The 12,717-nt window shown below is 42.7% G+C and overlaps 1 protein-coding gene across 4 annotated transcripts in view; it reads right to left on the reverse strand.

The window, feature by feature from the left end:
• ocrl (OCRL inositol polyphosphate-5-phosphatase) overlaps positions 1–12,717 on the reverse strand; it is a 120,508-nt gene that overhangs the window by 20,245 nt on the left and 87,546 nt on the right. For 3 of the 4 annotated variants that reach the window (XM_038776188.1, XM_038776190.1, XM_038776191.1), the window contains 4 exons: positions 11,364–11,599; positions 9,272–9,295; positions 2,597–2,716; positions 1,632–1,716 (listed from right to left, as the gene is read on the reverse strand). In XM_038776188.1, the coding sequence (XP_038632116.1) occupies positions 1,632–1,716; positions 2,597–2,716; positions 9,272–9,295; positions 11,364–11,599 (465 nt within the window). The remainder of the gene's footprint in view (positions 1–1,631; positions 1,717–2,596; positions 2,717–9,271; positions 9,296–11,363; positions 11,600–12,717) is intronic. The other variant, XM_038776189.1, reaches the window with a different exon arrangement.

Below are 12,717 nucleotides of genomic sequence, written 5' to 3' on the forward strand. Positions count from 1 at the left end.
CCCTCTGCGCCACTGTGCTGCCCTACAGCAGTGAAGTTATGTCCTCCAACTCTATAACACCACACATCTGCCTACTCAAAAGTCTTAAATCTTGAGATAACGACTCTCATCAGTGGCAAAAGGGTTTATGATGACCTTGTTTTGAGTGGGCAGGGTAGGGGGATTATGAGCGGTGGGGGGGGGGGGGGGGGGGGAGGGGGGCACGACGATTTAGAAAGAGAATAGAATAAAAGATTTCCAATGAACAAAGAAGCCACAGAACTGCAGTAATCATTAGTATGGATTCCTTAACTTCTACTGAGTACTTTCTGAAAATCATCAGCACTTGATTTTCTATTTAAAAAACAGCTTCTCTTGGACATAAGGTGGCCAAAGGTTTAAACTCATTTATCCATAATGATCATTCTCCATTAATCTAACTTTCATCCCTTTCATTAGAGACTGACATACATTTTAGTTTTTATAGCAACAGTGCCTGTAAAATAATACTCATATCCCCCAAATGAATAAAAAAAAACACTTGACCCCAGGGAAGTTATGAATGCCCTGGACATTAAGGCAGCATCTGACAAGAGTATGGTATCAGGGAGACCTAGATAAAAATGGGAATCATGGGGAAAACTTTCGACTGATTGGAGTCATACCTAGCACAAAACAAGATTGGAGCCAATCATCTCAATTCCAGGATATTGCTGCAGGGGTTCCTCAGGGTAGTGTCCTAGGCCCTTAAGCTGCTTCATCGACCTTCCCACCATTGTAAGGTCAGACATGGGAATGTTCACTGATGACTCAGTGCCATTTGGGACTCCTCAGATACTGAAGCAGTACCAATATGCAGCAAGACCCGAACAACATTTAGGCTTGAGCTGATAGGTGGCAGGTAACTTTATATCATACACGTAAGGCAATGATAATCTCCAACAAAAGAGAATAGAACCATTTCCCCATGATATTCAACAGTATTACCATCACTGATTCCCCCACTATCAACATCTTGAATTTTGCCATTGACCAAAAACTGAACTGGAAAAGTCATATAATAATAATGCAACTCATCCTGACTCCCCAAAGCATGTCCACCTTCTACAAGGCACAAGTCAGGAGTGTGATGGAAAACTCTCACTTGCCTGGAAGAGTGTGGCTTCAACACCACTCAAAAAGTTCTACATCATCCAGAACAATGTGGCATGTTTGGTAGGTACCCATCCTACATCACTCCCTCCATTACTGACATTGGCAGCAGTGAGAACTACACACAAAACGCACTGTAGCCACCTTCAACAGCACCTTGCAAACCTGCAACCTCTACCACCAAAAGGGCAAGGATAACAGACACTTGGAAACCCCATAATCTAGAAGTTGCCCTCCAATGCGCACAGCATTCCGTCTTGGGAACTATATCGCCGTTCCTTCACTGTAGCAGGATCAAAATTCTGCAACTTCCTCCCCTGCAGCACTATGGATGCAGATGCACCAGAAGGACTACAGCTGTGCAAGGCAGCAGCTCACCACCATTTTCTCCAGCGACTTTTGGATGGACAACAAAAGCTAGCCTTGCCAGCAACGTCCACACCCCAATGAAGAATAAAACAAAACTTGACTCTGCCTCCATGTTGTTGTGTAAAGGATACGAATGGTTTGTGGAATGCTCGTGTCCAAGCAGTCAAAGATCTGTTGAAGTTCCTCCTGTGTACCAGGTGTCTGGAACAGGTCCTCCTATCAAAACATCAAAAAGTTAATGAAAACTTAAGTTATCTGCACTGGTGAAAACTCACATTTCAAACTCATCTGCTTGGTTTTCTATACAATGCTCTAGAAATTTGAGGATGCTCATTTTGAGGAATGCAAATCAAAAGTGCTACACAGATGAACATCTAGGCCCAGTCTGCATGTCTCATTGCTACAAGCTCGGCAGGTAGCACTAAGAAGAAAGGCCAGTGAGCTTGTTGCATCAGGAAGGCATATAGTCGAGGAGGTTCAAGGTACAACTATGTGTAGCTCGTAATTCATCAGGAGGAAAGGTAAATGGTGGGGGGTGGGGGGCAGGGAAGTGGCATTCATTTGTTTCTGAAATTGGTTTCTTTTAACTCCTGGATGTGTTCATATTGGGACAATATCAGGTTTCACTGTGAAAGCCTTAATTGTCTTATAGCCTAGCCTAGCAACATTGCTTAGATCTGATATTAAGAATGACTAGAACACCGAATCATATCCCAGCAACAGTCAACAACTTCAGGGAAGGAAGGGGAGACAAATGCAAAAAATAATTAAAAGAAAATTATTCGAGGATCATGAAAACTCTGTTGGAAAGGCTACAGAAAGACCAACTTAATCCTAATGCATCCAAAACATAGCATCATTATTATTGTTTTGCAAAATCGCAAAAGCTCTGATAGAATTCCTTTCATTATCCAGAATTAGCATTTAATTAACCATTTTCTTTGTGTATCACAAGATGCAAACTAAAAGCTCACAAAGCTTTGCCTATAGTCATGACTCCCAACTGCACTTCACTATTGTTTGAGATATGATAGATGAATTGTTAGGAGTGAAAACTTACAGGTTGAACGGATGGAAAAAAATTTGTATCACCTACCTGTCGACTTGCATTTTTAAAGAGATGATCCACCAACAACCAAATTTCTTTCGGAATCTGTAGAGGTTTATTGTCAGTTGTTATATTATCCATCGAGACGAGCTCAAAACGAGATTTCTCCTAGTCAACACAGTAAAGAATTTGGAAAATTCAGGGTCAGCTGCTGGAAAGCGACAAGTCCTTAGTCATTTCTGACTGGTACAGCCCATTCAAATCCAGACTGGGATTTAGGTTTTAGTTGATTAAGTACGACAACAGGACTTTGCATCATTTTAAAATCTTTTATAGTTATAAAATTGATATTCATCATGAAAATCAAAGGTTTTACAAAAAAGTTTGAATTGTGACTTATTTGTTTTTTAAAACAAAAATAACTAGATTTTCTTTTCCAAAAAGCCCTACAGAAGTTCGAAGTTCTAAGAGATACTGGTGCGCTATGGCCTAATGCTATGTTCAGAAATTACGTTAGTCCTCTAGTTATCATTAAAAAAGGCTTGAACTCGGGAAAACTGTCACTTTTTAAAATTCCAAGAGTTATTAGAAAATTATATGTTTGATTACATTATGCCACAAGGAATGCAGTGATGATGACTTTACACCAAGCTTACTTCTAGCTTACTTCTTGATCAGTAACATATTCATTTATTAACAATGCATGGATGCACTATTTTCCTGCTTGCACATGGTTATCTGGGTGCCAGTTGCCAGGGGAGCAATGCTTTAAACTGAGTTGTGGGAAAGAAAGAAATGCAGGGAGGGGAGAGAACGACAAAAACTATCGAGGGAACTGAAGAGTGGGAGGAGTGCCTGGAAGAAGAGTTGGGCTCAGATTGAACTCCCCAGTAGTAGAAATGTTAAATTCAGATCCATTCTTTTTGACTATGTCTTGAAGTGCTGGAACTTTCTTACATCTTCAATTTTAAGTTTTTAATTCGTGAAAAAAATTCTAGAAATAATTTGGATTAAATTTTATTCAAATGTAGGTAAAATTAGGAATAAAAAATAATCCACATTTTGTTGGAAATTAGAAAAAATAAATCACTTACATGGTTGAAAAGTGGGCATTCCATCAGTACTCATCTCAATGTGCTTGCTGTATGTGTGAATATGTAAAGGATTTCCACTAGCACTCTTAATGGATCTTAATTACCCATTTGCATCCATTTAGCAGGCCCGGCACCTGGGATTCTCTGGTCCCCATGGTCGGGAATCACGTGGGCGCAGATCACTTGCGGTCTCTAGCAGCATGGCCCAGGCATGGTGGACCTCACGGTGGGCCAAGGGGGTACCTCCCGAGGGGAGTTGCCCTCAAAGTCCATGCAAGGGCCAACTCCCCTGCACAGTGCACTACCTGCCCATCGCTCTCTACCAGGACAGCCCCTCACCCCCCCCCCCCCCCCTCCAATCCACTCCCCCCAACACTCACCTCAGGGAACCCCCATTAACAGGAAGACCCCTCCAGGGACACCTGCAATGGAGGAACCCCCCTCCCCAGTGATCCCAGACTACAGGGCGGGGGGGGGGGGCTCTCCGACAGACCATTCCCCATAGACAGCAGGCCATCCTAGATTGGGTATTGTACAATTAGAGGATTCATTAGCAACATTGTGGTGCGTGATCCTTTAGGAGAGTGACCACAATGTGGTAGAATTCTTCATTAAGGTGAAGGTGACACAGTTAAGTCTGAGACTAGGATTGTGAACTAAAGAAAGTTAACTTTGATGGTATGAGACGTGGTTTGGCTAGGATAAGCTGGAAAAGGATACTTAAGGGGTTGACAGTGGATAGGCAATGGCAGACGTTTAAAGAACACATGGATGACCTTCAACAATTGTACGTCCCTGTCTGGGGCATGAGTTAGATGGGGAAGGTGGCTCAACTAAATGGGTCCTTTTCAGAGTGGAAGGCAGCTGTTCACAATATACATTAATGATTTGGCCGAAGGAACTGCATGCAATATCTTCAAATTTGCAGGTGACACGGAGCTGGTGGCAGTGTGTGCTGTGAGGAAGATGCAAAGATGCTGCAGGGCAACTTGGACAGGCTGGTTGAATAGGCAAATACTTGGCAAATGCAATATAAAGTGGGTAAATGTGAGCTCATCCTCTTTGGTGGCAAAAACAGGAAGGCAGATTATTATCTGAATGGTAGCAGTTTTGGAAAAGGGGAAGTGCCTGGGTGTCATGGTGGAACAGTCAGTGAAGGATTGTATGCAGGTACAGCAGGCACTGAGGAAAACTAATGGCATGCTGGCCTTCAGAGTGAGAGGATTTGAGTATAAGAGTAGGGATGTTTTGTTGCAGTTATGCGGAGCCTTGGTGAGGCCACACCTTAGGTATTGTGTGCAATTTTGTTCTCCTAGTTTGAGGAGGGACATTCTTGCTATTGAGGGTGTCCAGCGAAGGTTCACCAGACCAATGCCCAGGATGGCAGGACTGACATGAAGAAAGACTGGATCGACTGGGCTTGTACTCACTGGAGTTTAGAAGAATGAGAGGGGATCTCATAGAAGCATAAAATCCTGTGGGAGTGAACAGGCTAGTCGTGCGAAGAATGTTCCCAATGTTGGGGACATCCAGAACTAGGGGTCACAGCCTAAGAATAAGGAGTAAGCCATTCAGGACTGAGATGACGAAGAACTTCTTCTCTCAGAGAGTTGTGGACTTGTGGAATTCTCTACCACAGAAAGCTGTTGGGGACAGTTTGTTCGATATATTCCAGAGCGAACTGCACGTGGACCCTGCAGCGAAAGTGATCAAGGAGTATGGAGAGAAAACGGGAGTGGGATTCTGAATTTGCATAATCAGCAATGATGATACTGAATGGTGGTGCAGACTCAAAGGCCGAATGGCCTCCTCCCGCACCTATTTTCTATGTTTCTACGAGGAGACTCCTGTCCGGAAGCTAGAGAGCAGTCCAGATAGCGCCAGTGTAAACAGATTACAGCTGTAACACTTATTTGGAGGCTCCACATGTCCTTCTTTGAAGGAGAACAATTGTGTCCTGTGTTTTAACCCCACAGATCCATTAGCTGCAAGCCATTCAAAACTTGCTAGTAGTGGGTTATGATTGACTTCCACAAACCAGCTTCAGCTTTGCTTCATTCATATCCCTTCATGGATCTGTGGTGACAAATACTAACCACATCAAAGGGAGATAAGTGCATGGTAAGCACTAAGTGCATTCGAATCACTCAAACGTGTGATTGCAACGCACTTACCTCTCATCAACGTGGTCAATGTTTGTGAACGTTGAGGTTCAATGCCTATAGAGTCACTGATCCTGGGGGTGTTTAGAGGTCTCCCTATTACATGGATTCCTGGGGGGGGGGGGGGGGGGGGGAGTGGGTCTCCCTATTACAGAGGTCCTGTAGGGGGGGGGGAGATGCCGGGCTGACGGGATCACCCCCATACTTGGGGGGAGAGGGTACCTAGACAATCTGAGGGTGAGGGGGCTGCTTTGCGTTGCTGGAGTTGGTTGGGAGGGGGGTTCAGGGCTTATTTGCGGTGAGGGGAGTGGATGGCTGCGGTACATTGCTATCGGGCTGCCTGCTCGAAATGGTGGCCCAATAGTGGTATTCCCTTGGGAATCCCGTGTATTCATCGGCAGCAATACATTTGCAAGGGATACGGAATTGCTTCCCAATTTGTATCCTAGGGGGATCGTAAATGGGTGCAATTCTCCTCTGGTGGGAGAACATACGGCAGGATTCTCCGTTGCCTGACTCCGAAATCGTATTTGGCAATCGGGCGGAGAAACCCCGCTTGCGACCGAATTGGGGTGGCCACCATTTTTCAGGTGCTCCGCCCCCTCCAAATCGGCATCATCGAGGCGCGCACCGCATGCCGTTGTGATGGATTCAGTGTGTCGGTTTGAGGTCCTCCCCCAATGCTCCGCTCCCGATCGGCTGAGTTCATAAACCCGGCATGGCGGCTGCGGACGCCGTCCAGCGCTGCCTCAGACGGGCAGGAGCTGTGATGCTGGGGGGGGGGGGGGGGGGGTTCAGCGAGTGCTGGGGGTACTGGTGGGGCGGGGGGGCGTCCAGGGGGTGGTGAGGGGGTGTCCAAGGGGCATTATTTGGCAGGCCAGTCGCCATGTTGTACAGCGCAACGGCTGCAGGTCATCACTGTGCGCATGCGCAGCCATGGACTCGGCAATTCTCCGGCTGTTTTTGTTCGGAACGTCGGGACTTTTACGTGGCGTGGCCCTCCATCGGGTGCAGCATTGGTGCGGGGGCGCCGTAGACTTTTCATTGTAAAACTAGACACTTCCTCCTGACATAGCCGGAAAATAAGAGAACCCAGCCCATAATCTCCCAAATGGAGAATCCACCCCCTGATATTTAAGCATGCCAATAAGTCTTTTTTTGTTATGTATAAATGAATTGGGTGTTGGAATACAGAATAAAATGTCAAAAGGTGCCAATGATACCACACTCGGGTGAATGGCAAACAAGGGAGGATGATACTAATTGACTGCAACAGGACATAGATTGGCTAGCAGAAGGGCAGACAAGTGGCAGGCAGAAATTAATACAACAGTGTTTGAGGTGATGCATTTTGGTAAAACAGAGGGAGTGCACCAATGGGTGCACGTGCACTGATCTTTGAAGGTAGAACATGTTGAGTGAGTGGTTAACAAAGCAGATGGAATCTGGGGCTTCATAAACAGAGGTATTCAGTTTACAGTCTAATTATGCTGAGCCTTTATAAATCTTTGGCAAGGCCACAACTAGGGTAGTGCAACCAATTCTGGTTGATGTATTTTGGGAAGGATGTGAGGGCCCTCGAGAGGTGCAGAGGAGATTAGCCAGAATGGTTCCAAGGGTGTGAGATTTTAGCCACAAGATTAAGTTTGAGAAGCTGGGGGTTTTCTCGTGAAGCTGGGAGCAAAGGGAATTGAGGGGCGATTTTACAAGATGATCACAGCTTTGGATAAGGTAGACAAAGAAAAACTATTCCCATTAGCTGATGGTAGAAGGAGTAGGGGGCACCAATTTAAGGTTTTGGGCAAAAGATGCAGGGAGAACTTCTTTTAATGCAGCAAGTGGTACTGACCTGGAACTTGCTGCTCAAGAGGGTGATGGTAGCAGAGATAATCAATGATATCAAAAGAAAATTGGATATTCACTTGAAGTAGATAAACTTGCACGCTTGTGGGGACAGAGCAGGAGAATGGGACTGACTGGATCACTCCATGGAGAGCATGCATGGACTCAATTGGCCGAATGGTCTCTGTGCCATATTCTACGACTTAGAACACGAGTGCTGTGAAAATTTAAACTGTGTATTTTACAATCTTTTTTATACCCCATCTACTTACATAAGCTTTAATCTGGAACCAGCAGTTAGAGTTTTTCAATTTAATATTTATCCATCGATTCTTTATAAAGTTTTCTATTTTTACTTACACCCCTTTTCCCCTAGAATAATGCCCTTTGAGATACCTTAGCAGGAGGCCACATCATTGCAAACAGGAATGTTTAATCAGATTGGTATGAAAGTAGATTTGCATCATGATGAAAGCAATTTAATGCCATATGCTATGCAAAGTCCTGCAAATCTCAACACTTAACAGTATATGTGGAACAATTGGCTGATTGAGTATTGTAATACTGCAGAGTCTCTGAAGGAGTAAAAATGTTCGTGTGAAGGCAAACATATCACTTGGTTCACCAGCTTACAGATACTTCAGACAATGAATTAGTTTTAGTTTAATAATAGCAAAATTAATCCATAAATATGTTAGTTGATAACAGGGTCAGATTTGAAATGTAGAAGTTAGTCAGCCTTCCTTGGAATTCTTAAGATTCCAGTATTATAGTTTAAAAATCACACAGAAAAAATTTGTGCCATGTTAAGTATCTGTGGGTCATTTTGTAACAACTGGTGGATTACATTCACTAGAAATGCTCCCGAAATATATTTTGACAGGCATCAATATTGCACCATTTTATTTTGTATTAAGGTGATGCATAGGAAGCTTCTTGTCTGGGCCAAAGGCTCTCTATTTTCTTATCCAAGACCATGGCTTTATGCTGAGTTAGCTCGTTTCAGCCATGGCATCCGTTGGGACAGTGCAATTAGTTTCAATGTCCTAGGGATATGATGGAGTGGGAGAAAATAATTCAACCAGGGTGTTCAACCCTTCTTGCTCTTCGGTGGTTCCTGTGCACATAGTTTAGGAAAGAATAGAATTGGACTCAGATGGGGTGCTCAGCAAGGTCAAACAGCCAGTTGCCAGATACTGTGCCGGCTCATAACTGAATGGTCATTTCATTGAGATACCAATACCCAAGCAACCGCCTCCGAGGAGGAGGAGAAAACTTCCAGAGCCCCTTTACCATCCACCAGTTACTTGAGTACTTAAGCCAACAGTAAAAAAAAAAACTTCCTTTACCGGTATTTCTGACCCAATGCTATCTTATTAAAAAAATCATTATCCAGGGGTGTAGGGAATAGCGTTAGACCAAGTGTAATGGAATAATTCAATAGAATTGGAAATAAAACATGACATTTTCTGGTTTATCTGGTTCAGTAATACACCAGTGACTTTATACCCAAGGCCACTGGGGAAACTCAGAACAATTCTAACTTTCAAAATCTGTGAAATATTTAAAAAGGATTAGATGTAGTCAACCAGTATTAGTCTAACACTTTCCAAATGTACCATTACCTTCAGTAACATGTGGTCATCATCCTGAACATGGCACAAGAGACAGAAAGAGAAAAAAAAGCATCAGCCAGAGAAAGATTTCTGAAAAATATCATGTGCAGATTCAACAGAACTGAGATAAGTGTAATAATAATTACTTCTTTCCCTTGGAGTGTTGTTCACGACTTTTAAAATATGCACATTTAAAAAACCCTACTTCAGAAGTGAACCTGAGAAAGTACAATTCAGCAACTGGGAAATGCGTGTATTTTTGAAAAGCTTCTGTGTTTGAGAATAAAACATTCTTAAGTCAGGTAGAGGATAGGAAGATTCAGGATAAAGTTCCCTTTATTCAGTTCTAAAAACATAATTCAGCTGCAATTTCAAAAGAACTCCCTATTGCTGCTGTGTGGCATTTTGCACTATTGAACACCAACCATCCTTAGCCCAAAGTGACACTAAATTAGTGCAAAAAGACAAGCTTTATATTTTATACTTTCTGGCACTAATCAAGTCAAGGGATATGAATGTTAGGGAATTGAACATCCTCCATTTTAGGAAAAGGGTGTTAACAGCTCATACTTTAAGGTCAGACATAGCACATTAGACTCTGTAAATATCTCCAAAGTCTATCAAAGTTGTACCAGAGCAACGTATTCCTATTTCCCACAACAACTACCTTGTACACCCCCACCCACCATGGAGTGGGATTTCCAAATTAATATCAATTCATTTTGTGTAGTTTTATGACGTGGATCGATATTTCCTCATCTGATTTCATGTGAGGTCTTTGCAAAAAGCAGACATTAATTCTGGCTAGATTTGATTACAGAGGTGAAAAGCTGGTGTTTAAACCAACACAATATCTGACTGGAGGCTAAAACATCATTGCTAAGAAATGATAACTTTCAATAGTTCCTAAATGACAAACTGGGATAAACATGACTTTAGTGGCTCCTGGAGAAGGTAGAGCAGAAAGAAAAATTCCTGAGGCAAACATTCCAGCATAAAAATTAACACTGCCACATACAGTGCCACATATGAGAGATGTATGGGTTTTAAACACAAAATAAACAATAAAAATGCCATATGAATAAGCCATCCACCTAAACATTATTCTCTTGGTCTGAAATTAGCTTCTCCATTAATAGTACTCTCCACTATTGATCCTCTGAAGGTGCACAACACACCTAACACAAAAAAAGAGTGGCGGATAGTTTTGCAGAAATTGCGGGGAGATTCTCTGACCTCCCTGCAGTGTGCTTCTTGCTGGCGGGAAAACGACCAGCTATTGGCAGATGGTGGGATCTGGTCCCGCCACTGTCAATGGGATTTCTCATTGAATCCACCCCCTACCGCCGCGAAGCCCACGTCAGGGGTGCGCCATCAGCGGGACCAGATGTTCCTGCTGGCACCATTTCTTTTAACTTGCGCAGTTGTTTACCATTCAGATCATCAGACATTAAAATAAGGGGTTAAAATTTTCCAGGGCATGCTTCATGTGCTTTTTCATTGTGTGTCTCTGCTCTACACACATAAACAGATCATTATTTGGAGGTAACTAAAAAGCAGTGGAAACACCATTGCTTCGATCAGAACAAAAGTTCAACATTAGTTTGTTAGTAACAACTAAAGGCCAACTATTCGGTGCTTTTTCTAGCATACCCATTTCTTCATAGCAAATACCACATGCATGGGTCTAAATCTTTCACTCTATAAATAGAGCCACGTTGAATCAATGAAGAGAATGTATTCATATCAGCCACATTTCCCTAGGGTAGCAAAGGTTTTTTGTTTTTCATAGCTGTCAGTGTTGTCAAACTGAAAGAAAATTATAATCAGATTGAAGGAAAAAAAAATCAAATCGCAGGACTATGAGAGTAGGAAAATGGTGCAAATGTGATAGCCCTTTCAAAGAGCCAGCATGGGCATGATGGGTTGAAGGGTCTATTTCTTCGCTGCATCATTGTCTGATAAAGAAATGTAACTTTGGTCACTCAGTTTAAATCAGGACAGGAGAAGAGGGATGGAGTGCACAATAAGGATTTGCAAGGAGCAATGTCCAAAACAGTAATAATGTATATTTTATTTTAACATTAATTTAAATTCTTACCAGATCTATAAGCTTGGTGATGGGCACTTCTCTAATTGGCTTCTTCATTCGACACAGTGATTCAAGTGATGTACCAAAACAACTCGGCAAGTAGTTCCCACCAATTGTTAGGAAATAATCCTTCCCCCGATCCAGATGCAAAACCAAGATGTCCTCAATTTTATCCTCAGCTGAGTTTAATAATGTCACAGAGTCCTTGCTAACATAAACTTCAAGTGATATTTCAACAGACTCATCTGAAAGAGAACATTCACAAGTATTCAGAAACCCTTCTTAAAAGGAGAGTTAGATAAACTCATAGCTACTTGTATTTATATGATACTTTCAAAAGAGAAGTCCCAATTCACAATTAAACTAAGTCAGGGAATAGCCTGGAGTGAGAAATCAGAAAAGATGACAGAATTTACTTGCAATGCGGAGTTTTACTAGGTGGAGAAAAGTGGAAGAATTGAAAGAATCACTGCAAGGAGTTCTCTTGTGCAAAGGTGGGACTTGAAAGGGGAAATAGCACCAAGGTCAAAAGCAGAGAGCCGAAGGGTACAAGAGAAGAAACAAGAAAGCAACACATCTACACAATTTACACACCTCAGGACATCTGAAAATGCTTCAAATCCAATAAAGTACTTGGAGAGAAGGTGGCTGAGAGGGGATATGACGGAGATGTTCAAAATCATGAGGGGGCTGGACAGAGTAGATAGGGAGAAACTGTTCCCCCTCATAAAAGGTTCAAGAACAAGAGGAGCAGAGATTTAAGGTGTTTTGCAAAAAAGCAAATGTGACGTGAGAAAAAACTTTTCACAGAACGAGTGGTTTGGGTCTGGAATTCATTGCCAGTAAAATGTGGTAGAGGCACGTTCAATTGAGGCATTCAAGAGGGCATTAGATGATTACCTGAATAGAAACAATATACCTGTATAGGGGCATGGGGAAAAGGCTGGGGAATGGCACCAAGCCATAATGCTCATTTGGAGAGCCCGTACAGACATGATGGGCCAAATGGCCCCTTTCTGTGCCATAACAATTCTGTGAAGTACAGTCAGTGTGCAACATAGATAAACACAGCAGCCAATTTGCAGACTTATGATTCCACAGGCAGCAAAAGGAATAAATGTCTGCCAGGTCACTGGAGAATGTGCCTGCTCTTTCAATATTACTATTGGGTCTTTTATATCTATCCTCTTTAATGTCTTAACTAAGAAAATGTATCTAGAATAGTACAGCATTCTCTCGGCACAACAAATGTGTTCAAGTCTATGAAGTGGGGGTTAAACCACAACCTTCAACCTTAAGAGGCAAGAGTTTGATCACTTGATCAAGGTTGAGAAGGGATACAAGTATGTGAGAGGGTTATAGG

The sequence above is a fragment of the Scyliorhinus canicula genome, chromosome 17 (genome assembly GCF_902713615.1).
Source record: "Scyliorhinus canicula chromosome 17, sScyCan1.1, whole genome shotgun sequence".
Lineage (NCBI taxonomy): Eukaryota > Metazoa > Chordata > Chondrichthyes > Carcharhiniformes > Scyliorhinidae > Scyliorhinus > Scyliorhinus canicula.